General features: G+C 33.4%; 1 protein-coding gene across 6 annotated transcripts in view; it reads left to right on the plus strand.

The window, feature by feature from the left end:
• Window positions 1-12,791, plus strand: part of LOC136032980 (polypyrimidine tract-binding protein 1-like) — a 203,362-nt gene extending 190,571 nt beyond the window's left edge. For all 6 annotated transcript variants that reach the window (XM_065713489.1, XM_065713491.1, XM_065713494.1 and 3 more), the window contains 4 exons: window positions 4,816-5,032; window positions 7,043-7,120; window positions 8,566-8,629; window positions 10,943-12,791. In XM_065713489.1, coding sequence (XP_065569561.1) covers window positions 4,816-5,032; window positions 7,043-7,120; window positions 8,566-8,629; window positions 10,943-11,011 — 428 coding nt within the window. In that variant the 3' untranslated portion in view covers window positions 11,012-12,791. The remainder of the gene's footprint in view (window positions 1-4,815; window positions 5,033-7,042; window positions 7,121-8,565; window positions 8,630-10,942) is intronic.
• The last annotated feature ends 856 nt before the right edge of the window (window positions 12,792-13,647 follow it).

Below are 13,647 nucleotides of genomic sequence, written 5' to 3' on the forward strand. Positions count from 1 at the left end.
CTTAGAATGGAGAAACGGTTTTCTTTGGTGTCCAGGTAACCGGGACATATTCTGACGTCATATTTCAAGTTTGTACTAATCCAATTTCATGCAATAATGACTCAGATCAATGTTTTTGTTTGTAGATTACAAGCCGTGAGAACTATTATGCAATTATAATGTTTGGGAGAAATCATTTGATCTGCTGCCAAACAAAAGAAGGAAATAAGAATAAAGCTAATGAATTATCTCACTAGGTTTCTCTCTCTCTCTCTCTCTCTCTCTCTCTCTCTCTCTCTCTCTCTCTCTCTCTCTCTCTCTCTCTCTCTCTCTCTCTCTCTCTCTCTCTCTCTCTCTCTCTCTCTCTCTCTCTCTCTCTCTCTCTCTCTCTCTCTCTCTCTCTCTCTCTCTCTCTCTTGTTCATGTTCTGGGGGAGACAGTTGTCAGCGTGTTTGGATTTCCGGGAAAAAAGTCTTTTCCAAATGAAAGTATGCTAAGAAGAATTCTTGAGGCTGAATCGTCCGCAAGAACTTTCACGTGGGGGGAAGGGGATTTCCTGCGAGGGTGGAATTGTCCGGGGGCATTTTACGGGTGTGTGTATTTTTCGTGTGAGGAAGTTTCCACGGAGTAGTTTCCCATGAGGGGAGGGAATTTTTCATGGAGGTTGAGCCAGATTTACCGGGATTATTTGAAAAACGGTCAGAAATTAAAAGTTTATTTTTTCAGAAAGCAAGTAGCAACATTAAAACTCAAAACCAACAGAAATTATTCCGTATATGAAGGGGCTACCCCCCTCCTCAATATCTTGCTCTTGACGCTAAAGTTTGACTGTTTTCTTAATTTTTTTTAGAACGGCTTCTGAAACATAAAAGCTATAGCGTAAAGAGCAGGGCATTGAGGAGGGGGAAACCCCTACATTGACGGAATAATTTCTATTCGTTTCGAGTTTTGACGTTGCTCGTTACTTTCAGATAAAACATATATATATATATATATATATATATATATATATATATATATATATATATATATATATATATATATATATATATATATATATATATATATATATATATATATATATATATATATATATATATATATATATATATATATATATATATATATATATATATATATATATATATATATATATATATATATATATATATATATATATATATATATATATATATATATATAACTAGAAAGAGGTCAGTCAATTTCAGCGAAATCTGAATGTGATTGAAAGCTAAGCAAAAAGGATTCCTGTCTCTTTTTAATACTGGAAATTAAATAAAAAACAAGTTTTTAACTGAAAGTAAGGAGCAATATTAGAACTTAAAACGAACAGAAATTACTCCGTATATGAAAGGGGTTGTTTCCTCCTCAACGCCCCCCTCTTTACGCTAAAGTTTGACTCTTTCTCTCAACTCTAGTTTATAAAACAATAAATAACTTGAGCGTAAAGAGTGGGGCGTTGAGGAGGGAACAGTCCCTTTCATTTACGGAGTAATTTCAGTTCGTTTTAAGTTTTAATGTCGCTCCTTACTTTCAGTTTTAAAAAAATCTTGTTCTTTTTATTTAATTTCTGAACGTTTTTGAATTAATGCATGTTTGGTTTTTGGCTCTCCGCACATGAATAATTAAGACGAAATTTGCATATTTATTTATTTTTTTGGCTAAATGGCTTTCTCATAGTTTTGATCGGACAATTTTGAGAAAAAAAAGGATCGCGGGAGTAGGCCTAGTTACCCTCCAATTTTTTTTGGTTATTTAAAAAGTCAGCTAGAACTTCGATTTTTTTACGAATGTTTTTATTAGTAAAAATATACGTAACTTACGAATTAACTTACGTAACGAACTTCTATATTCGTATGTTTTTATTGCTTATATGAGGGGCTTCACCCCCTCGTCAATACCTCGCTCTTTACACTAAAGCTTAAATTTGTCCCAATTCCTTAAGAATGAAATCAGAAAAGAGTGAATCAGGGGGTAGCCCTGAATCACAAAGGCCGTAGAATAAATAGTTGAAAGTAATAAAATTACTTTAGCATAAAGAGTGTGGCATTAGGAGGAAGTGAACCCCTCATATGCGTATTAATTTCTGTTGGTTTTAAGTTTTAATGCTGCTCCTTACTATTAGTTGAAAAAAACTTTCGTATTTATTTTTTCATTGTTTTTTCTTCATGGGAATTTTCTTCCCCATCACAAATTCCTCCATGGAAAGTTCCCTCGCATAGCCCCCTCCTCCAACCATAAAAATCCCCCTGAAAGCGTCTGTACACTTCCCAATAACTATTACTATATGTAAACACTGGTCAAAGTTTGTAACTTGCAGCCCCTCCCACGGGGACTGTGAGGGAAAGAAGGGTACTAGAACTTTTAATTTCCGTTAGAATGATCCCTCTCGCGACATTCGAGGACCACTGGGTCTATAGGATCACCCTTGGGAAAACAAATAAACACGCATCCGTGATCTGTCTTGTGGCAAAAATACAAAATTCCACATTTTTGTATATAGGAGCTTGAAACTTCTGCGATAAGATTCTCTGATATGCTGGATCTGATGGTGTGATTTTCGTTAAGATTCTATGACTTTTAAGGGGTGTTTCCCCCTATTTTCTAAAATTGGGCAAGTCTTCTCAGGCTCGTAACATTTGATGGGTAAACCTAAACTCGATGAAACTTATATATTTAAAATCAGCATTAAAATACGATTGTTTTGATGTAACTATTGTTATAAAAATTTTTTTTAGAGTTTCGATTACTATTGAGCCGGTTCGCTACAGTTCGTTACCACGAACTGTTTGATTACCTGGAATTTGTTTCTTTGAAAAATAACAGTGGATATTTCCCTTTTTTCTGAAGAATATTTTTTATCTCAGTATTTTACGTGCCTTTCTTCCATTGGGAGCTGTTTTCCCTTTGTTTTTTAAGGAAGAAAATCCGTAAAGAGTTGGCATGATTTCTAGTTTTTTAGAGAAGAGCATGGAAAAATAATACCTGTTTACTTCACTTAATTCAATCTTAATTTTATTACTGAAACCTCTCTCTCTCCCTCTCTCCTCTTTTACGTCTTCCTGTTTTTTCGTTCTTTCTCCTATATATCCCTCTATTTTGGTGGGAAAGAGCCTTGAATGATTCTGAAAAGGTGTCAAAATATTTCATAATGTTTCCCTGAACTGTATCCTCCTTCTGGTGTGAAGATAAAACATAAACAAGCCGTGTTTTTTTTATACTTTATTTTCCTGTATAAGGTTCCTTTTACTTTACTATGTAACATTCTCATGCTTTTCCTTTTCCTAAATCGCTTTATTTTAGTACTCACTTAAGGTGTTAGGTTCCAGATAACACAAGGCTGTTATTTAAAAATTTAGTTGCAATAAAAATATGAATTATGGTTGTAAATTGTCTGGGGCTAGTTTAAACAAGGGAGAGTAGCCATGACAACATTTCTTACTGTTTCGCTAAGTATTCTGCAACAATGAGAAATTTTTGATAAATCATAGGTTGAGAACCAGTTTCAAATAGATATCAGCTTTTAATCCTTTGAACAAGGCAGACGTTGAAATTTAGGGGGAGAAATTAATGTATAAGCCTGCATAAATAATGTCAGAAGTGCGTTGTCATTGTAATATCGACGAAGCAACGGATTAACGAAAAATAGTTTAAGGAACCATTTTTGCCAAATCCATAAACTAACAGCTGAAAAATTCATGAAGAAGAAAGTTGTTTTTTGTTAATGTGTTTGAATATGCAGAACGTTTTAAAATGCAGTTTAGAATTAATTCAGTCACATTGGCTTCTAAGAAAATCATTTAGTATCTCTTGGTTATAAGGTCTTAGTTACTTTTGGTGTTCTTAACCTTAAAAAAGTGGACTCGGGTCTTATTTTCTACTTGAAGTTTCGATTAGTAATGCTTGTGCCTCAATTCAAACGCTACTCTTCGTATAAGTTTTTTTTTTAATAAGGATGTTCGGATGCAAAGACTAATATCTATTAGCTTTACTGAAACAACGAGAACTTTTATTGTAATTTATTAATTCTGTGGTCTTGGTATCTCAGTAACACTGTAATTTAATGGATATGTGTGAGTAGGTTTTTCGGTCCCTGCGATCAGTCTTGTACCCCGTATCCCTCCTGCTAAAAACTACCATAATATAAAGTAAATGTACCTATCTAAATGGCACCAACATATGCTACGGTCGGGGACAAGCCTTTTTTACTTATATGCTATTAATGTTATGTAAGTAATAAAATTATATAGAGCAAGTTTTTTTAAGTAGTATATTACCGTAACAGTGCTTTAGAACTTTGTAAGCAGACTCAACTTAGTGATCATGTTTAGTATCTTGATTATAGTCAGCTTCATGCCTAAGGTTTCTACTGGTCATGATTTCTTACGTTTTCCGTCTTTCTGGTCTAAAAATTGTGTGTCAAGAAAGTATTCTTGACAGAATACAACAACTGTTGTAATCAGTTGTTTAGTTATGTCGTCGGTTTCATCCAATAAAAATTAATATTATAATAGTAGTGACCTTTTTCATTTATTGGTGAGGGCTTTTGTACCTTACAAAATGGATCTTGGTGTTTTCAGTGTGAAATTGCCTACCAAATGAAGGAAGAAGGTGTGTATTTTAGGTTTTGAGGGTAGATTGTGGTATGTTTATAGATATTGATATATTAACAACTAAGTATTAGAGTGACTACATTGATGAAGAGATTATGGTTTAGTTTTTGGTTTAGTAAAAAAATTTTGATTGAAGTTGGTCTTCTTGTTATTTTCGAGTACTAATGTTGTTTCCTCAGTTTCTGTAGTATGTTTCTTTCAGCTCAAACACATTTGGACAAAGTTAAACTATTTGGAAAACAAATACGGGTGATGCCATCTAAGCATCAAGGAGTTCAAATGCCCAAAGAGGGGCAACCTGATGCTGGATTGACCAAAGATTATTCTGCCTCTCCTCTTCATCGTTTTAAGAAACCAGGCAGCAAAAACTATCAGAATATCTATGCCCCATCGGCAACACTTCACCTCTCAAATATTCCGTAAGTCCATCTCCTTTTTTATTTCCTATTGAGGATATGTAGTATGACTGGTGTACATGAGTTATTTATACAGTAAAATAGGATGTGTCTCAGCGCTGTAAGTTAATTTACGCGATTAATTTTTTATTTTTCTTGATCTAATGCGCGGTTAACAACAATGGCCAATACTTTTGTGTCGCGGTCTGTATAATTAGGAATAACTACATTGACCACATTGGTCAAAAAGTAATACAGTCCAGAAAAAGGCTAATAGGAAGAAAAAGCAATAGAAGAGCCGGAAGAAATAAAAATAAAGCAAGAATCTGACAGGAAAAAGAAGGCAAAAAAGGCAACCGAGGATGTAGAGGACTCAGAAGCATGTGCTGGCTGAATGATCGAGCTGCCGACAGTAGGGAGCGGATGGTTATAATGTCAGGCTGCACTTGCGATAGCCAGGGGCCCGAGCCCACTCACCTGGGCCGAATGACCGATTGAACGGAGGAAGGTGACAAAAAGCCGACGAAGTCGTCTTGCTAGTGTGCAAACATAGTGACCTCATAACCTAGGGTTGAATCTAAAGGATTAAAGGCCGGAACGAGTGGAGGGAGGTGGTAAAAGTAGATAATTTTTAAGTTTAACGGCTGACATCTCTGTTGCTAGAATGTATGAGTAGAATCAGAATAAGTTGCCCAAAGTTAATTAGCTCTCAAACCAGTAAAGATCAGTACGTATGTGAATTCAATTCAGCATTGACCTCTCTTCTAACCATAGACATAAGTCATACCTTATACGGCAAGTTCAAGATTCGGGTGTGGAGTCAGAGCTTTTTTTTTTACAAGAGAAGGTCAAACTGTAAAGCAGACGTTTTCAGGCGATTGTTTCATTTTTTTCCAGGTTAAGAGACCCTTTTGGATGAGTATGAGGGAAGTCTCCTTCTCCCTCTTTGTCAGTGTCTCGTTTACCCTGCGACGGCTAACTATTGTTGTATAGGACACATTGCATACAGTTACTGATACGTTGAAAGAAAAAGTACTTAGGATCAATTGAAGTAGCTGTTCAAAATCAAATATATTATGAATATATTTGACCTTTTCGAGTTAAATGCAATTCGAATTGCTATTGGCTCTGATATGTTGAGTGGCGAAGCAATTCTTAATTGCTAACTAATCCATAGCTTTTTAATTAAAAAAAAAATGAAAACTTAACACTTAAGTAAAAAGACTTGTTCCAAATAAATAGGTCAAGGTAAACAGTTCTATAAACAAAGAGTCCTTGTACAACTGTGTCTTCTCTTTTTGGCTTTCTTGTTGATTCAATGCTGTGTCTGAACAGATTCTTGTGGATCATCACAATTCCTTCATAAACATTGTCGGAGTTATTTATCGCTTGTGGGGAGATTAAGACCAATGGCGTCATTTCACAAAAATTTAGAGTGTGGTTCTATTTCTTTTTCAAATCTTTTCTTTTTTCTTTCTTTTTTTTTAAATACTGGTGAGGGCATTGGTACTAACGTGTTGTAGTGACCAAGCCCAAGAAGTGAAGTTAAATTAATCCTAATGAAGTTTACCTAGATATGATGAAAATATAGTACTTTCGTAGCAAAATTATGAAAACTACAACAGAGAATTACGAAAAGTAGGCCGCCCAGAACGCATTATGTTAAATACCGAACCTAACCAACTCTATATATTAAATGTTTAAACAGAATATGCTTGCATACTAGTTTATTTCACTGAGACTAAGCTAATTATCTCCGAATGCAGAAAGATAAACCGGTTTTACTCAGATCAAGAACAACAGTGTTGTTCCAATGCATTTTTAAAAAGAGATCCCCAAAAATGGTATTTTCCAAATTTGGACACGGGGGTGGGGTCGAAAATCTTCGGTGCCCCCTGCCCCCCAGTTGATGCCACTGATTAATATGGGACTGTTGAACTTGAAACAGTGTTTATTTAGTGTTCATGTTCGGAATGTGAAAATGGAACTTCATTATTTTTTCCATTTGTTAATATTTTTTCTTTCTTATTGTAGACCGACAGTCGGCGAAGAAGAAATTAAAGCAGCATTTGCTGAAGCCGGTTTCGACGTAAAAGCCTTCAAATTCTTTCCGTGAGTTTTATTTGTCTATTTTTCTTACTGTTAAACATCTGTTCTTTCTTAAGTAATCAGGGAAACATTGCTTTTGTAAACAAACTTACATCTGAAACAGGGTTATTGTCGTCATAATCTAATGCTGCGTTCCAAATGCAAAAGCTTATATTTCGAAGTCCTTCAACATTAGTTGCCGATTCCTTCGATTGGTGTTCAGAATTGAATTCTTGAATGAATGAATCAGTTTTTAAAAATATTCGTTGAAGTTTTTGTCAAATAATTTTAATCGCTATTTCTATTGAACTTTTTAAAAGATAGTAATTTCAACAAAAATTGTGTAAACACTAAAAAAAAAAAAGAAAAAAAAATGTTACTGATGATTAAGTTTTGTAAAGATCAGGATATTTAAGATGACAAGGATCAGGATACAGGATATATAAGATAACTTATGAAAAGTTATCTTATTATAAATCAAAATCTTAGTTTTGTTTTACTTTGTTTTTTTGCATGAAAAATTTTTGTGAAAATAATGCACAAATGTTTTCTTATTGGATGGATCTTTTGATTTTGAGCTATGCCTTTTTGGGATCAGAAAAGGTCTGATTATCCAAGTACAATTTTAGGTTTTCCAATATGGACCCCTTATTTTTGTTTTAGATCAGATTGATAAATGTTAAATAAGCTTAGGGTTTATTGAATGCCCCAGGCTTCTACCTAGCCAGACTGCCATTGGTTGTGAAGAAAACGTTCCTTGGTTGTTTATATATTTAATGAAAATAGAGTTAGCCATGGGAAAAATCTAGTTCTGAAGAAGTAAATGGCACACATGCGCTTTTTACTGTTTAAAATATACGAAGTACTTCGACCAAGTGTAAAACAGTGAATAAAACTGGAAGTTATTAAGTAAATAGTAATACTACTGATATACATATGTGATGTCTTATGAAGACTTGTTAATTGCTATGCCTGTAATAAATCCAGCCTAATTTACATGTAAGTTGGATACTTCGATGCTACTCTTGATAAAAAAAAAAGGTTTCCCAGGAAAGGCGGGTGCCTCAAAATACAGTTGTCCTTGATTACATTTTTTATTTTCCAAACTAACATTTTATTTTATTTGCTCTACAAAAGTTTACTTCCTTATAAGATTTTCTTGGTTTGAGAGACACGTGCAGAAAAACCTGTGGCTGAGGTTTTGTTTTGAAGTTAAAGAGAATTGCAGGTATTACTTAGATCAAACACTATATTCTGTTAGCATAATACGTGCGCCTTCTTGTCTGTGCTTTGTAGGTTCCAATATATGTGTATATGCCATTTTAAAATATGTTAAGCTGTGATAGAAACATTGCCATCTAAACTGACTTTATGAGTCACTACTAATAAAGTATCCGTGACTAAGATGTTAATTCGTCTTTTTCCTTTCGTTTTGTGCATTATTGACATCTTGTTTTTTTTTATTCCAGGAAAGATCATAAGATGGCTCTCATTCAGTTAGACTCAGTTGATGAGGCGATCGTAGCCTTGATTGTAAGTTGTCATCTTTTTAATAGGATTTTTGTAGAAACACTGCAAACTTACCTAATATTGATAGTAAACATGTAAACCCTGTAACATGTTAAAAGCCATTTTTAGATTTATTTAAACACTTTAAATAACACTCCAGATCATGTTGTAAAATTTCTTATATTAAGGGTAGAGGTGTGTACAATCTTTGAGTAATCTGATAAAGATTTTAGGGGAAAAGCTGCTTTGGGATTTTAAATCTTGATATTCGAACAGCCAAAATAATTTAACCAGCTTCACCACTGGTAGTAATTCTGTTATGTCAAGATAACGAACAGTTGAAAATGTAAATTTTATAAAATGTTGAAAAAAAATTACAGGGGTCTATTTTGCATTAGTGGAATGATCTTGAGATCTTCGCTCCAAATAGAGACCACTGGGATCGAATTGAATGTATACTCTTTAAAATAATTGTTACGCTGAATTATACATATATATATATATATATATATATATATATATATATATATATATATATATATATATATATATATATATATATATATATATATATTTATATATGTCTGGCTAGTATATGACAAATGAGGCTAGTATCTGGCTTCGTATTAAATCAGGAGTTCAGCAGGATTGTATTCTATCACCTTTATATGGATGGTTTTGATAGACTTTGTCCTAAAGAGTATAGCAGAGGCAATGGGAGAACGTGGAATCGAATTGGGAAGTAAAAATTTCTAGGCTTAGAGAATGCTGATGATGTAAACATCCTAGATGAAAATGCTAGCAAAATAAATGAAATACGTTTTGCGAGTTCAGGGTACAAGAAAAGGGTTTGTAAATTACTGTCAAGAAGAATAAGTTGCTAAGACTAGGAAAAAGTGAAGGTGAAGAGTTGATGTTATATAACGATCGATCAACTGGACAGCTTCACTTTACTCAGGTATTATTATTAGTTAAGATGGTGGGTGCAGTTTAAGATATTGAAAGTAGAATAGTCAAGGCCCAGTGAGTGTTTTACAGTTGAAAAAAATTTGAAGAATATGATTAAAAGCTACAGTAATAATAGTAGTCAGGTATGGTTCTGAAGCATGGGTGCTGCGAAAAGCGGAGGAGGATTTGTTAGATATTTTCCAGAGAAATTCCCTGCGGACTGTTTTGGGGGCCTGACTGACTGACCGTATTTCAAACAGTAAGTTGTGCGAAAAATTTAGTTGTAGCTGTGCGAAAATTGTTCTCCAATCCCGCGTTCTATGGCTATAATGAGAGAAAGGATGAGATTGCTTGGACACGTTCTGCAGATGAAGGATGATAGATTACCAAAGAGTGTCCTTGTCGGCCAACCGTCCAGGACCAAACGAAAAGCAGGTTGTCACTGAATGTGATGGGAGGATGTCGTAAGGAAAGCTTTATGGGAAATGGGAACTTCTTAGGAGGGTGTAAAGAGGGAGGCTTTGAGTAGATTGGGACGGAGGAGGACTTTTTAGTTTGGTATTAGCTTAAAATCGTAGGACTCCATGCACTTTAGTCTCTTTTTATATGTCGATAAGAGCAAGAACAGATGAAGTACAGGAAATTACATAGAATATTTCAGATATGGGGGGGGGATTCGTCTCCCTTGTTGTCTACGTAGCTTTGTGCAGCACTGCTATTAGTTCAGGGGAAAAGTTTTTTTTGAAACCTCCCTCCCAAACGCTACCATACTCTGGAAAACGCTACCATACTCTAGAGTCAATCAAGCAACAGACTAAATTGGAATATTAGTTATTTCCCTTTTTTAGTAAGATTTCAAAGTAATTTTGTGCCTGAAGTTCGAGTTTTTCTTTTGTAGTATAATTTAATAATAATAAATTTTATTAAAATATATATAATTTCATTGTATCTTTAACCCCAAAATTGAATTTCAATGTCGGTGATTATAGAAAAGGTCTAAATATGTAGCAATAAAAAAAATTTCAATTTCCCTCGAAATCGCTACAGCAAAAAAACGCTATTGGAGAGAATAATGAATTTCTAGAACTAATGGTAAGATAAGGTAAAATGGTAACTTAGTATAATCTTGGCTTTGTAAATAATTGAGCGCATAGAGTCGTTCGTTGGCGCAGCCATCCAAGAGTACCATGATTCATTGGAGTTCCAAAATTTATTTTCGTTTATGAAATTTCTCTTTTTCATCCCAAATATGCAAACATTACCGCGTTCGTTCAGGCTCCTTACTCACATGTCTGATACCATTAGTGTTTTGTAATTTTCTTTTAAGTCTGTAATTAAATGTAATTATTTTTCTTTTCTATATTTGATTCTTTCCTTTTTTTCTTTCAGAAAATGCACAACTTCCAGTTGAGTGATGCCAGCCATCTTCGTGTTTCCTTTTCTAAATCAACGATTTAATGCTAATCTTGAAACAAATTTGTGTAATTATCGCGTTTGGTGACGATAAAAAAGGAACAATTAAAGAGTCGAACAAAGCGTCGAAAACATTCGGCAGAAAAATTAATGAAATTTGAATCAGTGCGTCTCTTGAACTCCGTTTCGTCTGAGATGAAACTATATTTTTGCATTTTTTCATTGTTTTTGTGTACCTTTAGGTGTTTTCAGAGGAAGGTATTTTTGATTACCTGTGTTTAGAATTAGTAATGTATAAATTTTTTTTAATGAAGTAATTATTTGTTTCAGTTCTTAATTGATTTTATTTAAGGAATCTGATTTCTTAACTATAGTCAATGAGAATCGGCAGTCTTGTGCAAGGTCGCATAGAAGGGAAGATAAACCAAACATATTTATTACATCTGCACCCAACCCGGGGTATAAAAGAGAATATTGCGGTGCCACTTGTCTTCAGTGTTTTGATATTATTATAAGATTTTATTAGTCCATAGGCTTACTTCTTGCCTAGAAAAACTATATCCCGAAAAGAAATATCGAAATTACGAAGAAAATTAAAAAGTCCTTGTTAAATAGGACTATTGGCCACTTGCTAGAATGATATTGCTAGAATGAAGATTTGCTGAGATTGGTGGAAAGGTCTTGTGTTCTCCTCTTGATCTTTTTAAACTTAAGATGGCAGTCGGGAATCTAGTTGATCTTATCTTTTACTAGAAAGCGTACCAAGAAGCCTTTAATGTATAAATAAAATATAATCTTGGTTTATATGATCATGGCTTTGTTAAAGCCCTGATCACCCCCCAAAAAACGGTCTTATTGAGGCACATGTTTTATGCTTAATATTTCGTTCATAGAGTAAGAGGGGAGGCAAGGATAGTGTAACTTCTATAAACATGACCGTTCTCATTCGCTCTAGCATTAGAGCTATAAGTATATTTGAAAGAAAAAAGTTAAATAATTCTAGCATATTTAAACTGTTTTATCCCGCTTTTCCAAACCTTTATTAGGACAAGTATTGCTGGATTATAAATATAAGAGTAATTTTACAACGTATTTCTCTAAATCTTGATGGAAAAAAGAAGAAAAATTAATGAGAAAAGCTGTGTCATAAAAGTAAAATAGAGTCACAAAAATTGTTCCAGTTTCATTTCAGAATAAAGCTTGATGTTAGAATGGGTGAACAATTATCCGAGCCAAAGTGTATTTCTCACAATTTTTTCGATAAAGAAGCATTATTGTGCTTCTGTGAGTTCTAATACGTCTGTATACATAAACTTTATACAAGTCCTTAAGACGTGGCTATGATTAGAAGCTTAAAAGTATTTACTAGCTTAAAGGCTTCGTGCCACAATTTAACATACTAAATTAAAAATTGAGCCACATTGTTTTTTTTTTTGTTTTTTTTTTCTGTAATTATCAAGAAAGGAATGATTTTGTTAAAGATTTAATATTTTGTTCTTTTGATCTTGTAAGATTATGAACATTTAAGATATTTGAGTCTTGGACAGAAGGATGTGTCTGGATTGGCCCTTGTAGGAGGTGCCTGAATTCCAAACCTAACCTGAAAATGTTCTATTTGACATGCCGTTTCTCTTTTGACTATAGTCGAGTCTATGTAAATCAACCTCTATATTTTGTATTTTTCTCTAATCATCCACCTTTATTTAGTTTATTAACATGGAGCTGACTGAGTCGTATCCATTCAGTATGTTCTACAAAATATATATAATTTAAAATACGATTTTAGTTCCTTGTAAGATTAAAGTGTTTTATTTTGTTTTGCTAATACATCTATATTTAAGACAAAAGTATTAGATTATAATGATTTCAGCGCCAGTATTTTTAGTATATTCAGAATTAAAGCTGAGTAAAGTGTCAAAGAGGGAAGGAGATTTAGATTTTGCTTAGCGGTGTTTAGGATGTAGGCCAAACCTCCATAGGATTTAGATTATTTATAAAAATCTTAAATCTGTGATTAAAAGACAATTAACTTTGCCAACCCTACATTCCCTTCTGAATGATGTTAGTCTCAACCTCCAAAATTGAGTTAACGCGACAAATAACATATTTCTATATTACAATTTCGAAATACCTTTTTATCAAAATATAATTTGGAATCGCGCCTTTTTCTACTGGAGGAAAACGCAACGATGACTTCCGATTCACATGTCTTAAAATATTTAGTCTCTTAAATCTAAATAATAACAAGGAAAATGTATTATGACTAAAACTGCTAAATATTGTCTACGTGACGTCACCGATTTGGTGTCAGTGTACCAAAAATCATACTTGTGGTCTTCATATTCCTAAGTAAGATTTAAGAAATGTGAAAAACTACTCTTGAGCATTTATGTATGTGTATATATATATATATATATATATATATATATATATATATATATATATATATATATATATATATATATATATATATATATATATAATGTACTTTTCTACTAATATGTCATTAATACAAGGAGAAGGTCGCGAGTGTTTGAAACTCGAAACTAATTGTGAAGCTCGAGATTTGGTTGTTTCTAAAAATTGAATTGAAATCTTACTTAATTGATTGGATCAACAATAATTGAAATAACTGTAAGGTAATCTGTGCCAGAAAGTACAATTAAGGCGCTTGGAACAAG

This window comes from Artemia franciscana, chromosome 11, assembly GCF_032884065.1.
Source record: "Artemia franciscana chromosome 11, ASM3288406v1, whole genome shotgun sequence".
In the NCBI taxonomy this organism is placed as follows: domain Eukaryota; kingdom Metazoa; phylum Arthropoda; class Branchiopoda; order Anostraca; family Artemiidae; genus Artemia; species Artemia franciscana.